General features: G+C 36.5%; 1 protein-coding gene across 6 annotated transcripts in view; it reads right to left on the bottom strand.

The window, feature by feature from the left end:
- Nucleotides 1-18,378, bottom strand: part of JPH1 (junctophilin 1) — an 85,812-nt gene that overhangs the window by 63,458 nt on the left and 3,976 nt on the right. For all 6 annotated transcript variants that reach the window (XM_061995914.1, XM_061995913.1, XM_061995911.1 and 3 more), the window contains exon 2: nucleotides 14,890-15,646. In XM_061995914.1, the coding sequence (XP_061851898.1) occupies nucleotides 14,890-15,646 (757 nt within the window). The remainder of the gene's footprint in view (nucleotides 1-14,889; nucleotides 15,647-18,378) is intronic.

Here is an 18,378-nt window from a genome sequence, read left to right on the forward strand (position 1 = left end):
AACCTATCAGTGTGAGTTTCAGCTCATACTTTTACACTCTAAAGCCACATGACAAATGAACTATAAACCATTTATCTGTTCTTTGATTAAAACTTCAGAAAGCAATGTTTTGTCTGCTCCTAAAGAGAGTAACAGCACAGGAAGTATTTTAATAAGATGAATTTTTTAAAACCTTTTTTTCCCCTTCACTTGCTGAGCAGCAAGCTGTATGGTCCTTTCCAGCTTTTCTTCACCTCAGAATTAGGCCAGTAACAGTAATAATGAGTTGCTGATAAGAGCATGTAAAGTCAGTTTATTCCTTTAGAATGAAAAGTACAATAAAACCAGCAAAACAAACTCCTTATCTTACTACCGTAGTCTCGTGATCATTTTTGGAGTCAGTAACCTCTAAGATGAATAAAGTACACTTCAAGGTATCTTTCAGGGTGATAAAAGTGCAAGTTATTTCAAATTATGATAGTATTTAAGTCTTTTAAAGTCCACAAAATTCTTGCCATTGAAAGTTTTATAGCAATTTAATACAAATATTGAAACTCTCCCGCTTTCATTTAGAAATACCAGAATCTGAAACATGCCTATCTTTCCTTGTTCTTGCTGTTTAACAACATTGTTCAACAGTAAGACAAGAAAAGATAGGCGTGATTCAGATTCTGATATTTTTCAGTGAAAGGAATGTTTAACCTCTCATGTGGTTCCTCTCTGCCCAACTCTCAAGCCAGTCAAGATCCTGTTGAATGGCAGCACAGGCTTCTGGTGAAACAGTCAGTCCTCTCAGTTTGGTGTCATTAGCCAATCTGCTGAGGGGACTTCCAATTTAGTACTGTCATCAACATAATGCTCTTAAAGGTTTTTAATTCGGCATAAATATTAAGCCATGTTTCAGTAGTAGAAATGTGGACATCCACAATCCCTTGATACTGTTCTATCTAGTGGCTAACGGCAACTGCACACACCCCAACATCCATGGGCAGAGTCTATTTCCTTTTGAGAACAAACTAGAGACTTGAAAATAGAAGTCTAGCATTTCTTTCCTGGTAAGTCATGGGGAAAAGAGAGAAAAATCTTTGTTTATTCTTCCCAGTACAAGCGCAGTGCTTTTGGAGACGATATTCTTGGACTGAAAACAACAGAGTTCTAAAAAGTACCCCCACAGGAAATCTTATTGCTCCTGTTACTACTAGTGCGCATATTTTTCAAACACTTGCATTATAAGTTGACTAGGTTCCACCATTTCAGTTATTTAAAACATATATAGCAAACAAGCCCGAGTCCATACAGCTTAAAAGATGAGGTGGAACACATGGAGATGAGTACTCCAGACAGAATGGAGGGAATGCAAACAGAAAGGCAATAGCAAGTTTTTTAATCAGAAACAAAGAGTAGCAACTCCAGCTCTCTACTTGTAGTCTACAAGACACATAACTGCAGAGATGAACTCTGAAAAAGGCACAAAAATGTTTGCTGAGGAAAGTTTGAACCCTTTGTGTACATACTCTATTAGAAGCATAATAACATAACAATACTAGCTTTAAGATTGTGTGTACTATGCTAACCATATTTTTTGGCACTGAATAAAGGGAAAAAGGCTGAGTATTGTGTCTAAAGGTATTGTTTCTGAGCAACACTGCAGAAGTTAATGGGATATATCAGAGTATTTCAACAAAAGGTGCCCAATTACCTTTCAGGATGTTCTCATGCCCTTTAGCCAGTTGACTATATGTAGTCTTTTCCCTTACATGCAAAGGGATTGCTCAAATGGCATCATTTCCTTTCTTCATGCATTAAGTTTTTTTCATTTTCACTACAGCTACACAATAGAAAAACAAACAGCAGGAAAGGATGTAACTGCAAAATAAGGTGACACTTGGTTGACCTTAGGATACAAGCAGACTTGTCTTGTCACACTCAAAAAGGACAAAATCTTGCAGCCATATCACAGGCAACCTGACTGCAGGCAGCACTTCCACGGCAGAGTAACATGAGCTTTTTGCCACAAACAAATAAAAAAAACCCCTGCAGTCTACAAAGTTATCTTGTCACAAACATTTTTGGTGAGCATTTCAATCAATGATCTACATATTTAAATTGAACTACTTTTGTCTTCATTCACAAATGCAGGGAATTTGAGTTATCAACATACTACTAGTCCTGTTTATACAGCCAAGTCCTGGAATAGTCTACTGAGAGATAGATGACTTTCAATCTTTAAGATAAATCTAGACACAAATGTTGAAATGACCAAGATTTAATTAATATAAGGGAAGAATAACAATGTTCCTCATGTTCTTTCCTTGCAGAGGTCTCTGAAATAGATTAGAAAATCCTTTATTTCAAGTTATACAGAAAGGGCAGATAAAAGATGACACTTGGCTCTACTGATGGTTATTGTGACCAAATCTCTTGCATATGTAAAAAAGCTTTCTAAAAAAATGACTCATTTCAGAGTACCTTGACCCTCAGCATCGGACGTGATCTAAATTACTTTTCATTAAAAATTATCTCTCTGCCAAAACAAAACCCAAAGGAAACATCAGACATACCACCCCAGAGTGACCAAAAAAGAAGAGGAATATATTGTATAAAACCAGCAGCATTTTGAAGTTACAATAGTTTTCAGAAGGTGTCAGTAAATTCTACTTTTAACCTTTTGAATTAAAAATGATATACATTTAAAGAGATATTTGAAACTCTGAAAGAAGATGTGATGTAAAGAAAAATCTTTTTTCACTTGATATGCTGTAAAATGCAGATTTCTGAAATACGCTTCAGCATAGGACCAGCAGTCAACAGAAATTGGATGGTTATGTAATTTGGTGGTTAAGCAAAGATATTTTTAGTGCTTTGCTAATCCATCTAATGCATTTCTTTCCAAGAGAAGAAAATGCTTAGGCTGATAGTAATAACAGGGTCAAAACATGGGGATATTGACAGTGTACTTACAATTTCTAGAAAACAAAAAAGTATCTGAAATTATTCTTAATAGTATCCGTTCCTAAGCAAGGCTTGTCAATGACTGAGAATGAGTGACACTTCTACATAAATAATTGAAAAGAAGTAGTAAAACAAAGAACAAAAACTTTCATAAAAATGCTTTGAAGAGCAGTCTCATAATGCAAAACAAGCTGATGACACTTCAAGATAATAAAGCAAACAGAAAATTGTGTAGGCAACTTCTGAGTGGCCTACGAAGTTTATGCTGCATGGGAATTATGGAACAATTTCTACTTTTTCAGAAAAAACAACCCCAAACCATAAAACATAGTACTTCTTGGAGAACAGACTGTAAAACAACTGTAAAGAGGTATAGATATAATATAAAAATAGGTCTAAAATTCAAGATTTCTCTTTTTTTCTCAGTTTCTTTTAACTACAGTGTTACTGTGTTAATGTCAAATGCTTATTGCATTAAGTAATAAATACTTGGTATCATATTCAAAATCATCCACGTAAAAATATGACTATGAAAACTAAGAAAAAGTAGACTTACAATGTTTACTTTTGGGGATATTAACAGAATCTTGCTATTAATTTCTCCTTACGTTCCCTTTCATGTTCATCTCGGAAGGAACAAAATATATTTAAACCAAAAACACGGGTGTAAGGAGGCACAAAGAACACCAGAAATATTTTTCTAAACAAATACTCTTGACAAAATAACTGGAGTTAAAACACCCCTTACTGTAATGAGAAACAAAATACAGTGGATTTAACTGTTAAAAGGTCTTATTTAATCTATGGAAATGCCAAAGTTGTGTACAAAATACTTCTTTCATCACCTGACTTGCACCTAAACAAGTTCAACTTCTGTCTCACTTGAAATTTCTGCTTACAAAATGACACAATCCAGTGTCAAAGAACAGAGGAAAAGACCAGAATATCTCAAAGACGTGAATTAGTTTTATTAAGGAGAAGACAATAAATGGTTTCAGAGTCAGAGATGATATTAAATGATTTTCACAGTGAGTGTATAAAAGGAGACAATCCAAGAGGAAACCATCACTATAATTCCATAAACTGAATTTCTATGCAAAGCCTGAAATATGATCTTGAAAGGATTAAGTAGTGCTAAGTTATATATTCACTCAAATATGTATTTTTGTGTAAGAGCACATTCAAGGCAAATTCATTCTCTTTTCAGAGAAAACTATCTTTTTAAGTATCAGATTATATACAGCGAAATAATAGAATTGCTTAAATTCTCAGGGACCTTGAACAAGCAAGCAAGGTTTCTGAAGACACTTCAAGCTGACTTTTCTCAGACTGGTTGATGCAGATTAAGTCAGGATGTTCTTTGAATTGTCAACCAAAAATGACTGCATTATTACAAACACCTGATGAAGTATGCTGTTAAACAGCAAATAAATAGAAGGACTTCTGTGAGAACACCAATTCGACATTTCCGAGGACATTTTTATTATATACTGGTCCAAAATTTAACAGCATCCTGCACTTAAAGGATTCCAAGTCTGGTTTTATCCTTGCTGCACCAGCAAAAATCTAGGTGTACAAGTCAGAGGTTTCTGATATCTTACATATATGCACTGTATTCCAAGCTTCTTGAAAGAGAGACACATTAGCTCTTTTATACTGTTCACTCACCACTAAGGTTCACAGCCAAAGTTCATCATATTATGGCAGGCACCCTATCTGTCAGCAGTTCACTCACGACTTTTATAGCTTTTTTATGATTATAAGTGCCAAGAGCAGACGAATTCAAATAAAATATTAATTACATCTCAAAGTAGGAACTGACGAGTGAACTGTTAAATGTCATGTAGAGCATATTCTGATCAACTAAAATTTGAAGAAAACATAAAATTCAGCTCAGACTTTTTGGTGAACTTATCCAGAACTGTAGTTTTGCCTAATTGCTCTATGCATTCGTTGTCTAATCCTTTTGCTAAAAAAGGGTTATCCCAGTAGCTCCACTAAGCATTTTTTCCACCAGAAACTCACTGCATGTGTGCATATGACAGATACAGACTTGGATGTGAAAATGCTCACTGTCTTTTCTTCATAACAAGTAATAGTATAGCATATTATAATTTTTATAAAGTTCAGTTATTAACAAGTAATATGACTAGATTTTTTGCATGTGATTTAAACTTTGAGCATACAAACTATCTGTTAATTTTTATTTAATGCATTCCAGTCTTTAAAGAAAATCTATTTCTGAAATAGGTAGAAACTCTGAATTACAAAAAATCAGACTCTTCACTGATATGGCATACCCTAACAAGCATCCCTTGGGTTTGTAAAACAACCTTTTTTTCCCCCGATAATTCATTAACTGCTGAGAATATAAAGCAATCAATATTCCTACTTGTCTACTGCACCACCAAGATACTCAGAATTCCTGGCAACATTAGACCTCCTAAAGTGAATTTTTTTCACACAAGGAATCTAGCCACAATGAGAAGGGAAAGCCTTTTCACCAGAAACTATCAACCATTACTTCAACAGGTCTGTACAAATCAAACATTTCTGAGTATCATGAAAGTTTATCAGTTTATCTATTCTGTTAATATTTATGGAACTGATAAATGCCATTCCCACCTTTGCTGCTAATCTGTGATTTCCAGAAAGACACTGTTCTCTGAAGCACAAAACAATGCAATGGTAACACCTTCCAGAATGCATATAATTACTGGATTTTAGTTAAGCCCTTGGTCAAGATATGTTAAGGTGAAAGCAGGACTTCAGAGAGCAGACAAAAATATTCCCAAATGTTTAAGGTGGCTCAAGCATTCTGACATCTGGCATCTGTTGACCCACATGCTTAACTTTTGGTTCTCTAATTCCTCAAATACATTTTGTATTTTACTGCTTGGCAATATGCTGTCTTCAAGATATTCCTAAAATGCTTATAAATTTGACATTAGAAGTTCCTGTAAGTGATGGAGCTTAAAAGTGAACTTGAATATACACACAAAGCCAGTTCCTATGATGTCACTTCACCTTAGTCATAACTAAGATTTTTTAGTGTTACTTCTTTTCCCGATGGAAGTAAGATTTTTAGCCAGGAACAGGTATGAAACCTTAGCTTCAAGTAAGAGCAAATCATGGCTGTGATACATATCCACATCTGCCAAATGATCACGTCAACAGTGAAATTTTTTGAGTCAGTCTTGTTTCTACTCTTTGCGTAGCTGTTGGACTGATGTAATCCCAAAACATTTACTTATGAATCGGTCTAAAAATACACAGAGAAACAGAGCTTTGAAATTATTCACTGGAAAACCATAAAGCAAAGTAAGAGCTGCACCAAAGCAATCTCTCCCTCATATATACCAGTAAACTGAAACAAGTGCAAAGTGGAGGTGCTGGATTATAGTGGTAAGGTAACTAAGCAAGCCTTAAAAGTAGCCTACCATATTTAGGGTGGTAAAAGAAAGGAGAAATATATGCCTTTCTTCTTAAGTCCTTAGAACAAAAGAGCTGAGAACTCTCATTTAACTGATTTCATATTAGCCATACAACAATGGGAAAATTTCTGGCTTTCAGGTAAAAAAAAAAAGCAATACCATCTTTTCCCACTAATCCCTGCTTTTAACATGGTAGGAACAAAGTGTAGCATTCCTCACCAGAAAGTCTTTGGACACTAAGTGGAAGAAATTAAGATTAAAAAAGAGAAGAAATACTAAAATGAACAAAAAAATAGTTCAGAAACAGAATATAATGAGGTAGATTATTTGTTTTTCCCCAATGAGAGGGTTCAATTGTCAGCTATCAACAGGGGTTGAGGTTGAGAGTCCACGACATTCATAAATTTGGGGGAAAATAAGAACAGTTAAGTGGCAAAACTTGTGAATGTTAGTGTTACAGCAGAAATGTCCGAGGGACAAATGCAAAGAAGGTCTGCACAAAGCCCACTGATAACTCTCAAGTGGCAAATAAAGTTCAATTTAAGTGTAAGAATGATGTGCAAGGCAGAACTTAATAAAGTTGCTTTGAGGTGATCTCAGGAATGAACACTTGAGAGACTGCATCTATATAGCAGAACTGGGAAAATGTCTAAAGAGGACAAGAAGACAAATCCATAGATTGTTCCAGGTGTTAAACATTTATAAGGGCTTGAGGATGGACAAGCTCGTAAGGGTGAATTTACTCCTCAACACTAGTCACAAACAGACTGTGTAACTGCCTCCCTAGACAATGTGAGCAGAGAACTGTAGAATGATGAAGCAGAAAACCTAATGCAGTACAAGTACAGCAGTATTAAAAGGGGAAAATCGTCATGAGGTAGGCAAAAGAAAGCAAGTCAGTGTATGAAAATATGTACCAATGTCTTTTAGATGTATAAAACAGAAAAATTTATTAATTGCCAGAAATGGATCAGAAGTCATAATACCTATCACTGACCAATTATTATTCAAATGAACAGCAGTACTCTTTGAACTACACCAGTTTTCAGAAAACTAATCAATTATCATTTGGGAAATATATAATTAAATGAACACAGAGGTCATTAACTAAATAATTTAAATGACTTTCTGATGTAGTTATTCACTGAAAAACATCCTACTCTGTTGAATATTGATGAACGTTGCTACGGTTAGCTGGGAAGGTTCCATATGAATTGGTTTAGTCTGAGCAAAACATCAAGTAAATTACTCAAGCTCTGATTAGTACTACTAGGCATATGTATGTAGTTGTACTAAATACAGTAGGAATATAAACAATCTTTTTTTTTTTCAGAATATTTTAATAGCAATCAATACTGTAACTCTAATGGTTTTACACTATGGTTCATGTGTGACTAACCAGTACAAATGATCCAGATTTGGGGTTTTTATAAATGGAGATTTATTTCCATCACAGAAACTCCCCTGGAAGTCAGCAGAGACAGATGCTGTTTGTGGCTTAGCTTTCGAACAATTGTAATACAGATCAAAACTGAGGTGCTGTGTAAAAACTAAGGCAAGAAGCTGCATAACAGCTCATCTTCTTTAGCTACAAAAACAAAAAAAAGCATTAGCATTTTTACACACATCTGCTGAGCTGCCATTGTAAAGATTCTTTCAGCTCCTAAATTAAGTGTTCTGGGAACTGGGCAAAAAATCCTTACCAACAAAGAAATATTTCAAAAAGGTTTGTAAATTAAAAAAAAAAAAAAAATCTCAGATGGTCGTTTAAAAAGCAGTGGTATAGTGTTCCTTATGTTTTGAAAGAAGATAATATTTCTAATCTTATATTAGCAATCTCCTGATTTTAAACATGTTAGAAAAGCAACTTCCGGGTAACAACTCTATGTCCAATACAAACATCACTTACGATTTGCTATACTCCAGAACTGCCTTTAAAAAAAAAAAATTAAAAATCCCTATTCAGAGTTAGGGTTGTAGGTAGGTGTATTTCAACAAAGGTAATTTCATTAAAAAGTTAAATACTTGTGGCTTTCTTGTTTCCAGCTGAGGGACAGTTCTGAAGTAATTTTGGATATTTTCAACAATGTAACCTTACTGCATTAAATACTAATAAAATAAATAAAATCTGTGTAGCAATGTTAATACAATTTGTATATTTCAAACAGATGTACTATTCACCAGCAAACAACACAGGAACAGGGCACAACTACATTCTTTACTAACAAATTGTTTGTGAAATCTGAGTGAGAATGTGCCCCGCTGAAGTTAGTGATATAACTCCTACGGAACTACAGGAACATATGGTTTCCTCTGAAGAATGCAGAATTAACATTAAAATTACTATCCATAGTAGCTCAAGACTTATTCTAAGTCTTACCACAGCATTTTATTTGTTATCTTCAAATAGACTATGTAGTAAAGTGATTAACATGGATTTTGTTTTGAACGTTAAGACAGTTCTGTGTACTAAAGCAAGCAATCTTATAGAAATACTTTTGGTGTTTGTTCGATCCTATTCCTAAATATAACGTTCATATTTCAGCTATAATAAGTAAAGCATCTGAAAGATATGTGAGGCACTAGTCTTGCAAGTGTCCAGTTTAGTTTCTTGAGTAAAGTGAGATTGGTACTCAGCTAAATCCATCACGGAAAGCTGCGTGTGGTGCACATAATTCAGTGCCATTTGGAGTGATTGGCAGCTGCCATCTAGTGTGGACACAAACTGTACTGCTGCCTACATATAATTCCATCTCTCCCTAGAAATCACAATTTGTTCAGGTCAAGTTGACAGCACTGGTCACACAAGGCAATGGATGCAACACAAGAACTGGCTTACTAAACCATTTGATACTCCTTCCTGACAGTTCCATGCACTTCATGTACACCCACCACATGTAGCATAGTGTACTGAAACTTATCCTGAATTAAAGTTACGACAAATATAAGCACTAGTTTCTTATATAATGGCTGTACTGTGAACACTGGGGCTTTGGGGCAGAACACTGAACTGCACTGATCCAAAGCCGGTGCTGCCCAGTGACCTAATGCCAACACTAAGTACACAGGCCCAGGTCCAGGCCGGGGCAGCACCAGGCCAGGCCTCAGGATAAATCAGAGGTTGCTAAACTGTCCTCCACATGGAATGTTGCACAAGACAGCTACTGGCTCCAGGAGGCCACTATGACAGTGAAGGAGAGCAGAGAACCAAGAAAGTGCAGGGTGTGGCAGTGGGCTCACTCTCAAATGGAATCAAAATTGTTACACTGGGTCTCGACTCCCAAGTCAACCCTCCTGCACCTTTCTCTTGCAGCTCTCCTGTCAACTTGAGGATCCTTTGCCATTGCGCAGAACAAAGTAGGCTGCTCATGACACAGAATTAAAACCTGAGTTTTAACAGTTTCTATTAAAAAAATAAAAGCTGAAACTAAGCGATAGCATCTGTGGACTTTGACACAAACATGTTAAAAATAAAACTGAGCTGTCTAAAAAAGCTACTCTGAAAAAGAAATCGCTGCAGAACAGCCACCAGTTAATCCCCCTTCAGCCCTCCCCTTTAAAGACTTGCCCAGTCCCTGCTATCTAAGCACAGACAGCTAATTAACAAAGAGGAACTGCTCTATGTTATTAGTTGCAAGACATTAATTTTACTGTTATCTTGACCTCGGGTACTTTCACAATCTTGCCATTTTCTTTCTGTTTGTTGGGCACTGCCATTTTCCCAGACCGCAAGGTCTCCAGACAGGGTAATTTGTTTGTGCAGTGCCTAACACAAAGGCACCATTATCCTTCACCAAACCTCAGGTGCTCATGTAATAAAATGCTATTACAATATCGCTTTTAAGGTGGTCAGAAGTTCTCACAGCATATTATGACAGTACACTTTACTTAAAACTCACTCACAGTTTTGGAGTAATTAAAAGCATTTAGCTTCTGTGGAAAAGAGAATAAAAATGAACATACCTGTTTGCTTTCTGACCTGAAAGATCAACAAAGTACAAAGAAAATACCAGCAAGAAAATTTTTTCTTATTTTTTTCTTCCTTTTTCTCCACACTATCTTACGATTCATATTTCTTACTCCTACTGTACTTTTATCTTGTCCCTCTCTGTCCCTGTAAAGTTCCTTTCCTCAGAAAGTCAACACTTAAAGGAGAATTTCTAGCTGAGCATTAGCTAGAAAACATTTGAAAGGTGAAAACTCATAATGTTGACTTTTCTAGAAAGAAGTTACTATACAGAGGGGGACTGTATGTAAACAAATCATTCCTTCTGCTTGCAGCACTAGGTATTTACCTACAGGACTGATACACTTAGAAATACCCAGTGGTACTGAGTATTAAAAGGTAAGTTTATGTTCAAACTCTGAAAATTAATTCCAAAAATGTTAAAGTTTAAACCACCATAATTGCTGATGAAGGCAAAGTTAATAACAAGACACTAAGTAGCTCCTCAACTTAAATGATTTTCATGCTAGAAAAGTGCTCTAATAAAATTCCAGTTCATATTGAATTGCAGAGGGATAGCTCCTTTGAACAACACCTGACAGCAATGAAAAGGAAGTTCAAAATCTCTATAGTGAAAATTATTTGATTATTTTGCTCTTGGCTGAGTGGACATCTGGGGCTTTTTAAGGTCTTCCAAAGGAGACTTACAAATAGGCATTTTTCAGCATTTGAGACATTTCACATGTGCTTGAAAAAAACATGAAAAATAATTTATTGAAAATTTCTGGAAGATAGCTTTTCCTTTTAGACACATATAGAATGTAATTCTGAAAATTCCTCAAATTCTGGAAAATTTACATTTACACCTCAACATTTTCTCTTAAATACAGCTAGTAAAACTATTACATACAATCACGACTGTTAAGCTATCATTTTTATTTGATTTTATTGATTGCAAGTTTATGATCTGTTTTGAACACAAGACTTGTGTAGCAGAAGTTGGTAACTATTTCCGTGATGCAGCAGATTTCTATAGCTCAGACGATTTTATGATCTGGTATCTTTTGAAAAGAATGCTGCTTTTATAGCTAAAACACTTCGGTACAATTGCCTCAAAAACCCAAAGGCTGAGTCAGGCGAGCCAATGCAAATGCAGGTTCAGAGAAGCCCTATTTATTTTACTTTGTTCACCTAACTGTCATTTTAGATAAAGGAAATATTAAGGAGGGCTTTTGGACATAAAAAGACATTGGGAATATAAAGTAAAACTGTGGTTGGTCTTGTTGATGACTGTGTGGACATCTGTCACAGGTCAAACTATCAGCCAAACCTGTCACGACCAGCAGGGAGCTATGGAGTATGGTCTGGTTTCACTTGGCTGAGCAAACATTTTGTGAACAGTAAAGGAAGAACAGCATAAAACTCAAAGCTGCGTTGAGAAGGAATCTGCATGAGAGGTTTCTATGTCTTTGGACTGGAAACAAATTTCTGATGGGTTTTGGGATGAGAAATGGTTTATTTAGAGAGTTGTTCCATTAATGGAATGGAAACCTATGGTAAGCACACATTGCTGGTGACATCTGTCAGGTCTGAAACACAGAAGGTCTTGCAGGCCAGTGTGTGGTAAGGTTATACCATGTGGGCATAACCACCTCTGTACTACTGCAGTGGGTCTGGGATGGAGTGATTTTCCACCACAGTGCTGTTGCTTACTGTTGGTATCAATATTATGACTACTGCTCCCACAGCATCAGGGCTGTCCCTCCAGCATTCCTTCCCCCACCTTCAGCAATAGCTGTGGGTGGGCACAATCTGGGGAGGGACCACAGCCAGAACAGCTGACCCAGGCTGACCAAGGAGATATTCCATACCATATGACGTCAGCTCAGTAATATAAACTGGAGCAGAGGAGCAGGAAGCAGGGGCAGGATTCATTTTTGGCCTTCCAAAAGCAACCATTATGCGTACCAAAGCCCTGCTTCTCGGGAGGTGGCCAGACATTGCTGCTGATGGGAAGTAGAGAGTAACAGCTTTATTTGCTTTTGCTTCGCTTCTCACCTGCACAGCTTTGCTGCTTCTTTATTAAACTGCTTTTATCTCAACCTACGAGAATTTCATCTTATTTTCTCCCCTTCCCTGGGTTGCTGAGGAGGTGGGTGATAGAGTGGTGTGGTGGGCACCTGGCATCCGGTCAGGGTCAAACTACCACAGCTACAAATTATGGAAATGAAAAAAGGCACTCCTCCTGGACTTTTGAGTGTAGTATTGATCACTAGGAAACAGACAAGACCACCATCCTCATCTTCATCCAAAACACTGCAGGAATGTCCCTGTCTGAAGGATAACATATTATTAATGTATCAATTTGATAAAAAAGCACTTACAAACCACTACTGGTCCACAAGTTTCACTGGGACAGAAGTAAATTCTTTCATCCTGAAACAGTAACGACTCAGTCTAGAATTTAGCAACTGACGCAGAAGTTTCCTCCTCAGTACTCTTCTAGAATCTGTCCCAGATGATCTGGCTCTTAAGACAGTCAGCACTACCGACTCTGTCAGCATGGCAGTTCCTTAGTTCACATAATGCCGTAGCCTTGCTCCCACTAGTTGATACTAAAGGTAACTCTGAAAACTTGAGAGATGGGAAGGGTTGTGTCACCCTTACTAGGTGAGTCCAACATGGTCTCACAAGTGAAGTAAATGTAATCTTTATGTCTGATGTTACTCGACTAGGTGGTCAAGTCTCTTTGCCTCTGATTCAGTGCCAGTACAGTTAGTAGAAAGACTACTACAAGGGAGGAAACTTGAATCCACAATCTTGCTATCCATACGGGACTGTTTCAGAGAGAACCTCAGCTGAAAAACCAAAGCAACGGCCCATGGTTATAACTGCAACTGATGCCTTCTGCAGTTGCACTTTCAAAAACATCTTCTCAGTGAATAAACATTGGACTGTTATTATTCTCAATGAATAAACAATGGACTGTTCTTTTAGAACAGTCCACCTAACATTGAACTCTGTCCACCTAAAATTGAAGGGAAGAAACAGCAAACAAGGCACCTCGGACACATATCCCTTCTTAGAGAGGAAGTGCACGTGCTGTGCCTTGTAACCTAATGGTCTCAGGCAACAGCTTTTTAAAAGCTTTATACCCACACTTCCCAGCACCTCAATTTTTTCACAACTAGGGCCCATTATGTATTGATAGTCCATAAATGGGATCCAATAATTTCTGAAAGTTAGCTATTATGGATCTGCTTTGCTAATATGGTAAGTTGTCATATAATGCCTTACGTATATTTATAGAAGTAGTTGAGTATATACTACCCTCTAGTTACTTAGGTCACCATTGCTCAGAAAGGTTAACAGTACGCTAACTGCTTCATATTTGTGTCTCAACTACTTTTCACTATGAGCCATCCATTTATTTAAGCTTTCCCACCTCCACAGTTGTTGATCTTTTCTATATTCTTTATGGCTGTCAGAAAAAAAGACCTGAGTACACACTACTGACCAGACTAAATCAGGAATCAGTTGCTCAGCTGTAAGTGTAATGTGACAACCTCTTTTTAAAATAGCATGAAGACTTTCTTTCATGCACATTTCTGGGCTCTTTTTTTGGTCCACAGCATATTTCAAGAAGAAAAGGATTGGAAGGCATTAAAAATTAAGTATCTCTTTAAAGAGCTCCCAGACTTAATAGTAAAACATTAAATTTGTCTACACAGATTTAATTTCTAACAATTCAATTTCAGACAACTTTGCTTGGTTGTTGGTAGGGGTTCGAAGTGAAAATGACATTTTTTCCCCCATTAAGTGAAATACCCATACACTTCTCCCATCTCAAACACTTTGCAGGGGGATAGGGAGAAAATGACTACCACTATTTCAAGGGATGGTTGTAAGATACAGATGAATTCAGACTACAGAAGTGTACTCCAAAACAAAAGAGTCCACATACAGAAGTCTTTTGACAAATACTGCCCTGGCAACCAAATCAACAGCCTCTAAGTACAAGAATTTGAACCGTTACTCTTACACCATTCATATCACAGTCTCTCAGACAAACGTATGCATCTTAAGACTTCTCTGTGTCAAAAAGGTGACTTCAGTCTCAGATATTACCCCCCAAAAAAAAAAAAAAAATCACAATGCGACAAGCATAACTTGAGCATGTTTACATGAAGATATTCAATATCCACCTGACAACCCCTAAATCATTCTCTAAAGTTTCCTCAGTAATTCTATTCTCCAAACCGCTTTAAAGGCACAACGAAGTAGCTCTTGAGTAAAAGCAGAATTGTAAGAGAATGGAAATTTACTTTCATAGTGTATTTGGGAATATATAACAACTCATTTGAGTAAAGATATTGAAGTTCTAAGGTTCATATCTGTAATACCACTGAAGTCAGTGAAGTTACACGTGTGAAACTGAAAGGTAAGCAAGTACTCCCTGAAGACAACACTTACATCCTTGCACTTTTCAGCCTTTTTGTCAATGAGAGCTTGCATATTTTAATGCATTTCCATTTCAAAAAATTCAGTGATGAACAAATATATTTTGTGATAACATACCTTGAAGTTGCAATTTCCACTTTGGTTCTTGCCATGGCAGCTGCTCGCTGTGCACCCTCTATTGCTCTATCCACCTTTTCTCTAGTTTTTGTGTTTCGTATTGGTATAAGTTGCTTTCTTATTCCACGGACCAAAACGTTATTTTTATATTTTCCTTCTTCTTTGGTGCCATCTGGAAACATGGTACATCCATATCCATGTCTCCTGTTATTTAGCCATTCTCCTTCATATTTCATACCATTTGAACGCTCGCTAATACCAAAACCACTGCGCTTGTCATTCTTCCATTCACCCATATAGGTTTCTGTAGTGGTGGCATCAACATGGTCTTCCATAGGGCAATAATCACAGTCACCATCTCCAAAACTAATTGTAGAATTGGCATCGCTAGAACTAATTCTGCTCATAGCAGCATCACTCCTGACTGAGCTCCGTTTGCTAGAAATCGATGACCTAGATTCAGATTTTCTAAGTTTTATACTACCAAGCAGAGATCCTCTTCTGAATAAACCTCCTTTTTTCTTAATGCCCATGGCTTCTGGATCACTGTGGAAATTGAGCACAAAACCTCCTCTTGTTCCAGCCGGACTATCTGAAGTGACGTCATGCAGAACAGTGCCATTGCTCTGCTCACTTCGAAGGGAAGCTAGAGACGTTCGGAGGGGTGAACGGATCACAGTTGCCATGCCATAGGGTACACTCTGACGTACACCATATCCATGTCGCATCCCTCCTGTCCATTGCCCCTGGTAGGTACCTTTGAAAGTAGTAAGGAAAAATTAAATTTAGGAAGCTGAAGAAGATCTAGTGCTCTACAGGTAATACAGCTATGTTGTCAGCTCTGGCTTTGGTAAGAATAAATGCAGAAAAACCACAGCACATGACAGTCGATAAACTACTTGTTACATGACTTTCTTATAAAGTATTTTCCACTTAACAAATCCATCAGTTTCCCAGCTGAAGTGGTTTATTTTGGCAACTAAGACACAATAGCTATAACCATAGGCCTTTTTTTAATGTATCTGTCCAGGGGGGGAAGAAAAAAAAAAAAAATCAAGAGAATGATGAGGAGGTGGTCAGCAGAAACAAGCCCCATTATATGCTGTGAGCTCAGGAGAGGGAGACAGGGATGGAGGGAGCAGGTTCTTGCCTCCAACTGCTCAATGAAAGAGCAAGTAGTAGTAGTAAACATCCAGTTACTCTGGGTTAAAGGTGACCACAGACGTCTCCTTGTCAGGACATATTTGACAATCCACTAAATTGTCTCATTTCCAGATGGGCTTTTGGATCCACTGTTACAAACACCTATTGTAAAAATAAATATTTTCAAGTTTTTGCATGCACTTAAAAGGAAAAACAAAACCGCAGTATACCTTACTCTTTATTAACTCCTGGTATCAATACGTTTTGGTATCCCTAGTATTATAAACATGGCATTGCATTCTGCATTATGTTGTGATAGAAAGGTCAGAAACATGAATCCTTTAGCACTTGTTTTACCTTTCATTTTTTTTTCTGTAGTATGTAAGCAAGACAAGGCAGTAACAGACAGAGTACTACACACCATTCCATCATACACACATTTTGTTGCTGCAATCCTAACTATTTCTGTGTTTTTTGAACAGCAATATAAGGAAGAACAACATGGTACTTGATGTGGATATCCGAGTCAAAACCCAGCATTATCAAATTACGAATGCAGACAATTTTTTTCTTGTATTCTCGAAACACATTCTCAGTTTCACAACATCCACACTCCAGTCTCCAGTCCCTGAAAGCCACTTGTACCAGATGTTCCAAAGGAAGGTGCCAGGAACCCCATAACTGGTAAATACAAGATAATTTGCTTTCTAAGATCATTTCACTCTAATTCCCACTAAAATGCTTTAAGTTCCTCAAGATGAAGTCTGTCACCTACCTAGCATGGTTGCTTTAAAAAAAAAAAAAAGACATTTTGAGTCTGAATATTCTTACAGAAGGATGAATAAGCAATCTTTAAAATATCAGCCTTTGATTTTGATCTGCTTTAATTGGAGCAGCTATTAAAAACTACTCTTCAGAGAACTAATTATCAAATGTGAGATTCAGTGACTGACTAAATTAAAAAAAAAATATTTGTGATATACCTGCAGTCCTACATGTAGCTCAAAGCTTTATCTGCTTTAGATTTGATAACCTTTGTATAAGGATATTTGTTTGGTAATGTACCTGACAATTATCTATTAATTACTGGTTTACTGTATTACCTTTTCTAATAAGTTGTATTTCAGCATCAACATGCAATTAAATTTGCCAAGTCTGCTTTATATATTATATAATACTAGATAGGTTCCACAATATAACAATTTTGTGTTGGTAGAAAATTCTACCAAGTGGAAGGTTTTTGTTTTAACAGATGGCTGCTGACACAAACAAACAACTTTCTTAGTTTCCTTCTCATTCTCTGTATCCTGGATACCTACTGCTGTGCTGCAAGGGTGCTGAATTGAGAAACACGGTATTTTAAAAAACTCAGCATATGGAGAAGAACAAATAGAAACATGAGCACAAAGCACTGGTATGACGTATTCTGTAAATACTGCAAAAATACAGCCACACTGTAATTTTTAATTAATTAAACAGACATTTCCTAGACATATATTAATATTTTATGAGCATAAATGACTACATCTTGTTCATAATTACATCTGGGATCCCTCTAGTATCGTAATGATATGCTGGAGCTAAGAATCTAGCTACATATACTAACTGCTGCACATAACAATCTAACATTCTGCAACAGTTAATTTCATTTAAAAATAATAAATCTAATTCTCATTTTGATTATACCACAATATTACATTAGAGCAGCAACTCATAATTATGGCTCCCTATGTTGCTGTTTAAGTGTTTTGTGACTCGAAGTAAAACCAAGTTAAATCAGTATGGAATTTTATAAAAGTGCAAAGGTCAGCCTTTTTTCTTATTAGTGTTTTAACACACAGAAAGCTCAAAAGTATTTGATGCATTAAGGACTGGTCTTTTTTCACCATTCTGTAGAAAGATGTGGAAGTGACCACTGTTGGCCATCAGGGCATTAAAACAATGATGACTGATGTGCTATTTACTTGTCTGATTTTTGTTTCTACTAGGGAAATAAAATCAATGTTGGCTTCTTCAAAGAAAAAGAAGAGCCCATGAAGAAATGGAAGATCCATACTGAATTGGTCCTTTACACAGTACCAAAGACATTTAGTTGAAATTTTGTACAGTTTTGAAGGTAACAACTATCTCTTCTATCCTCATAAATCCATTAAGGGAAAGGCTTCTAATATTAATGCTCAAAAAACAATTAAGTTTCCTTGATGTTTTTAACTTATGTTTTAAAAGAAAATATTTTTAATATCATATTCATTACATTGTCCAGAACACCAATACAAGAGTAACTTGATTCATGATATCACACTATATCTGCACCATCTTCTTTGACAGAAGAAATTTTGGAAAACT

The sequence above is a fragment of the Colius striatus genome, chromosome 4 (assembly GCF_028858725.1).
Source record: "Colius striatus isolate bColStr4 chromosome 4, bColStr4.1.hap1, whole genome shotgun sequence".
NCBI lineage: Eukaryota > Metazoa > Chordata > Aves > Coliiformes > Coliidae > Colius > Colius striatus.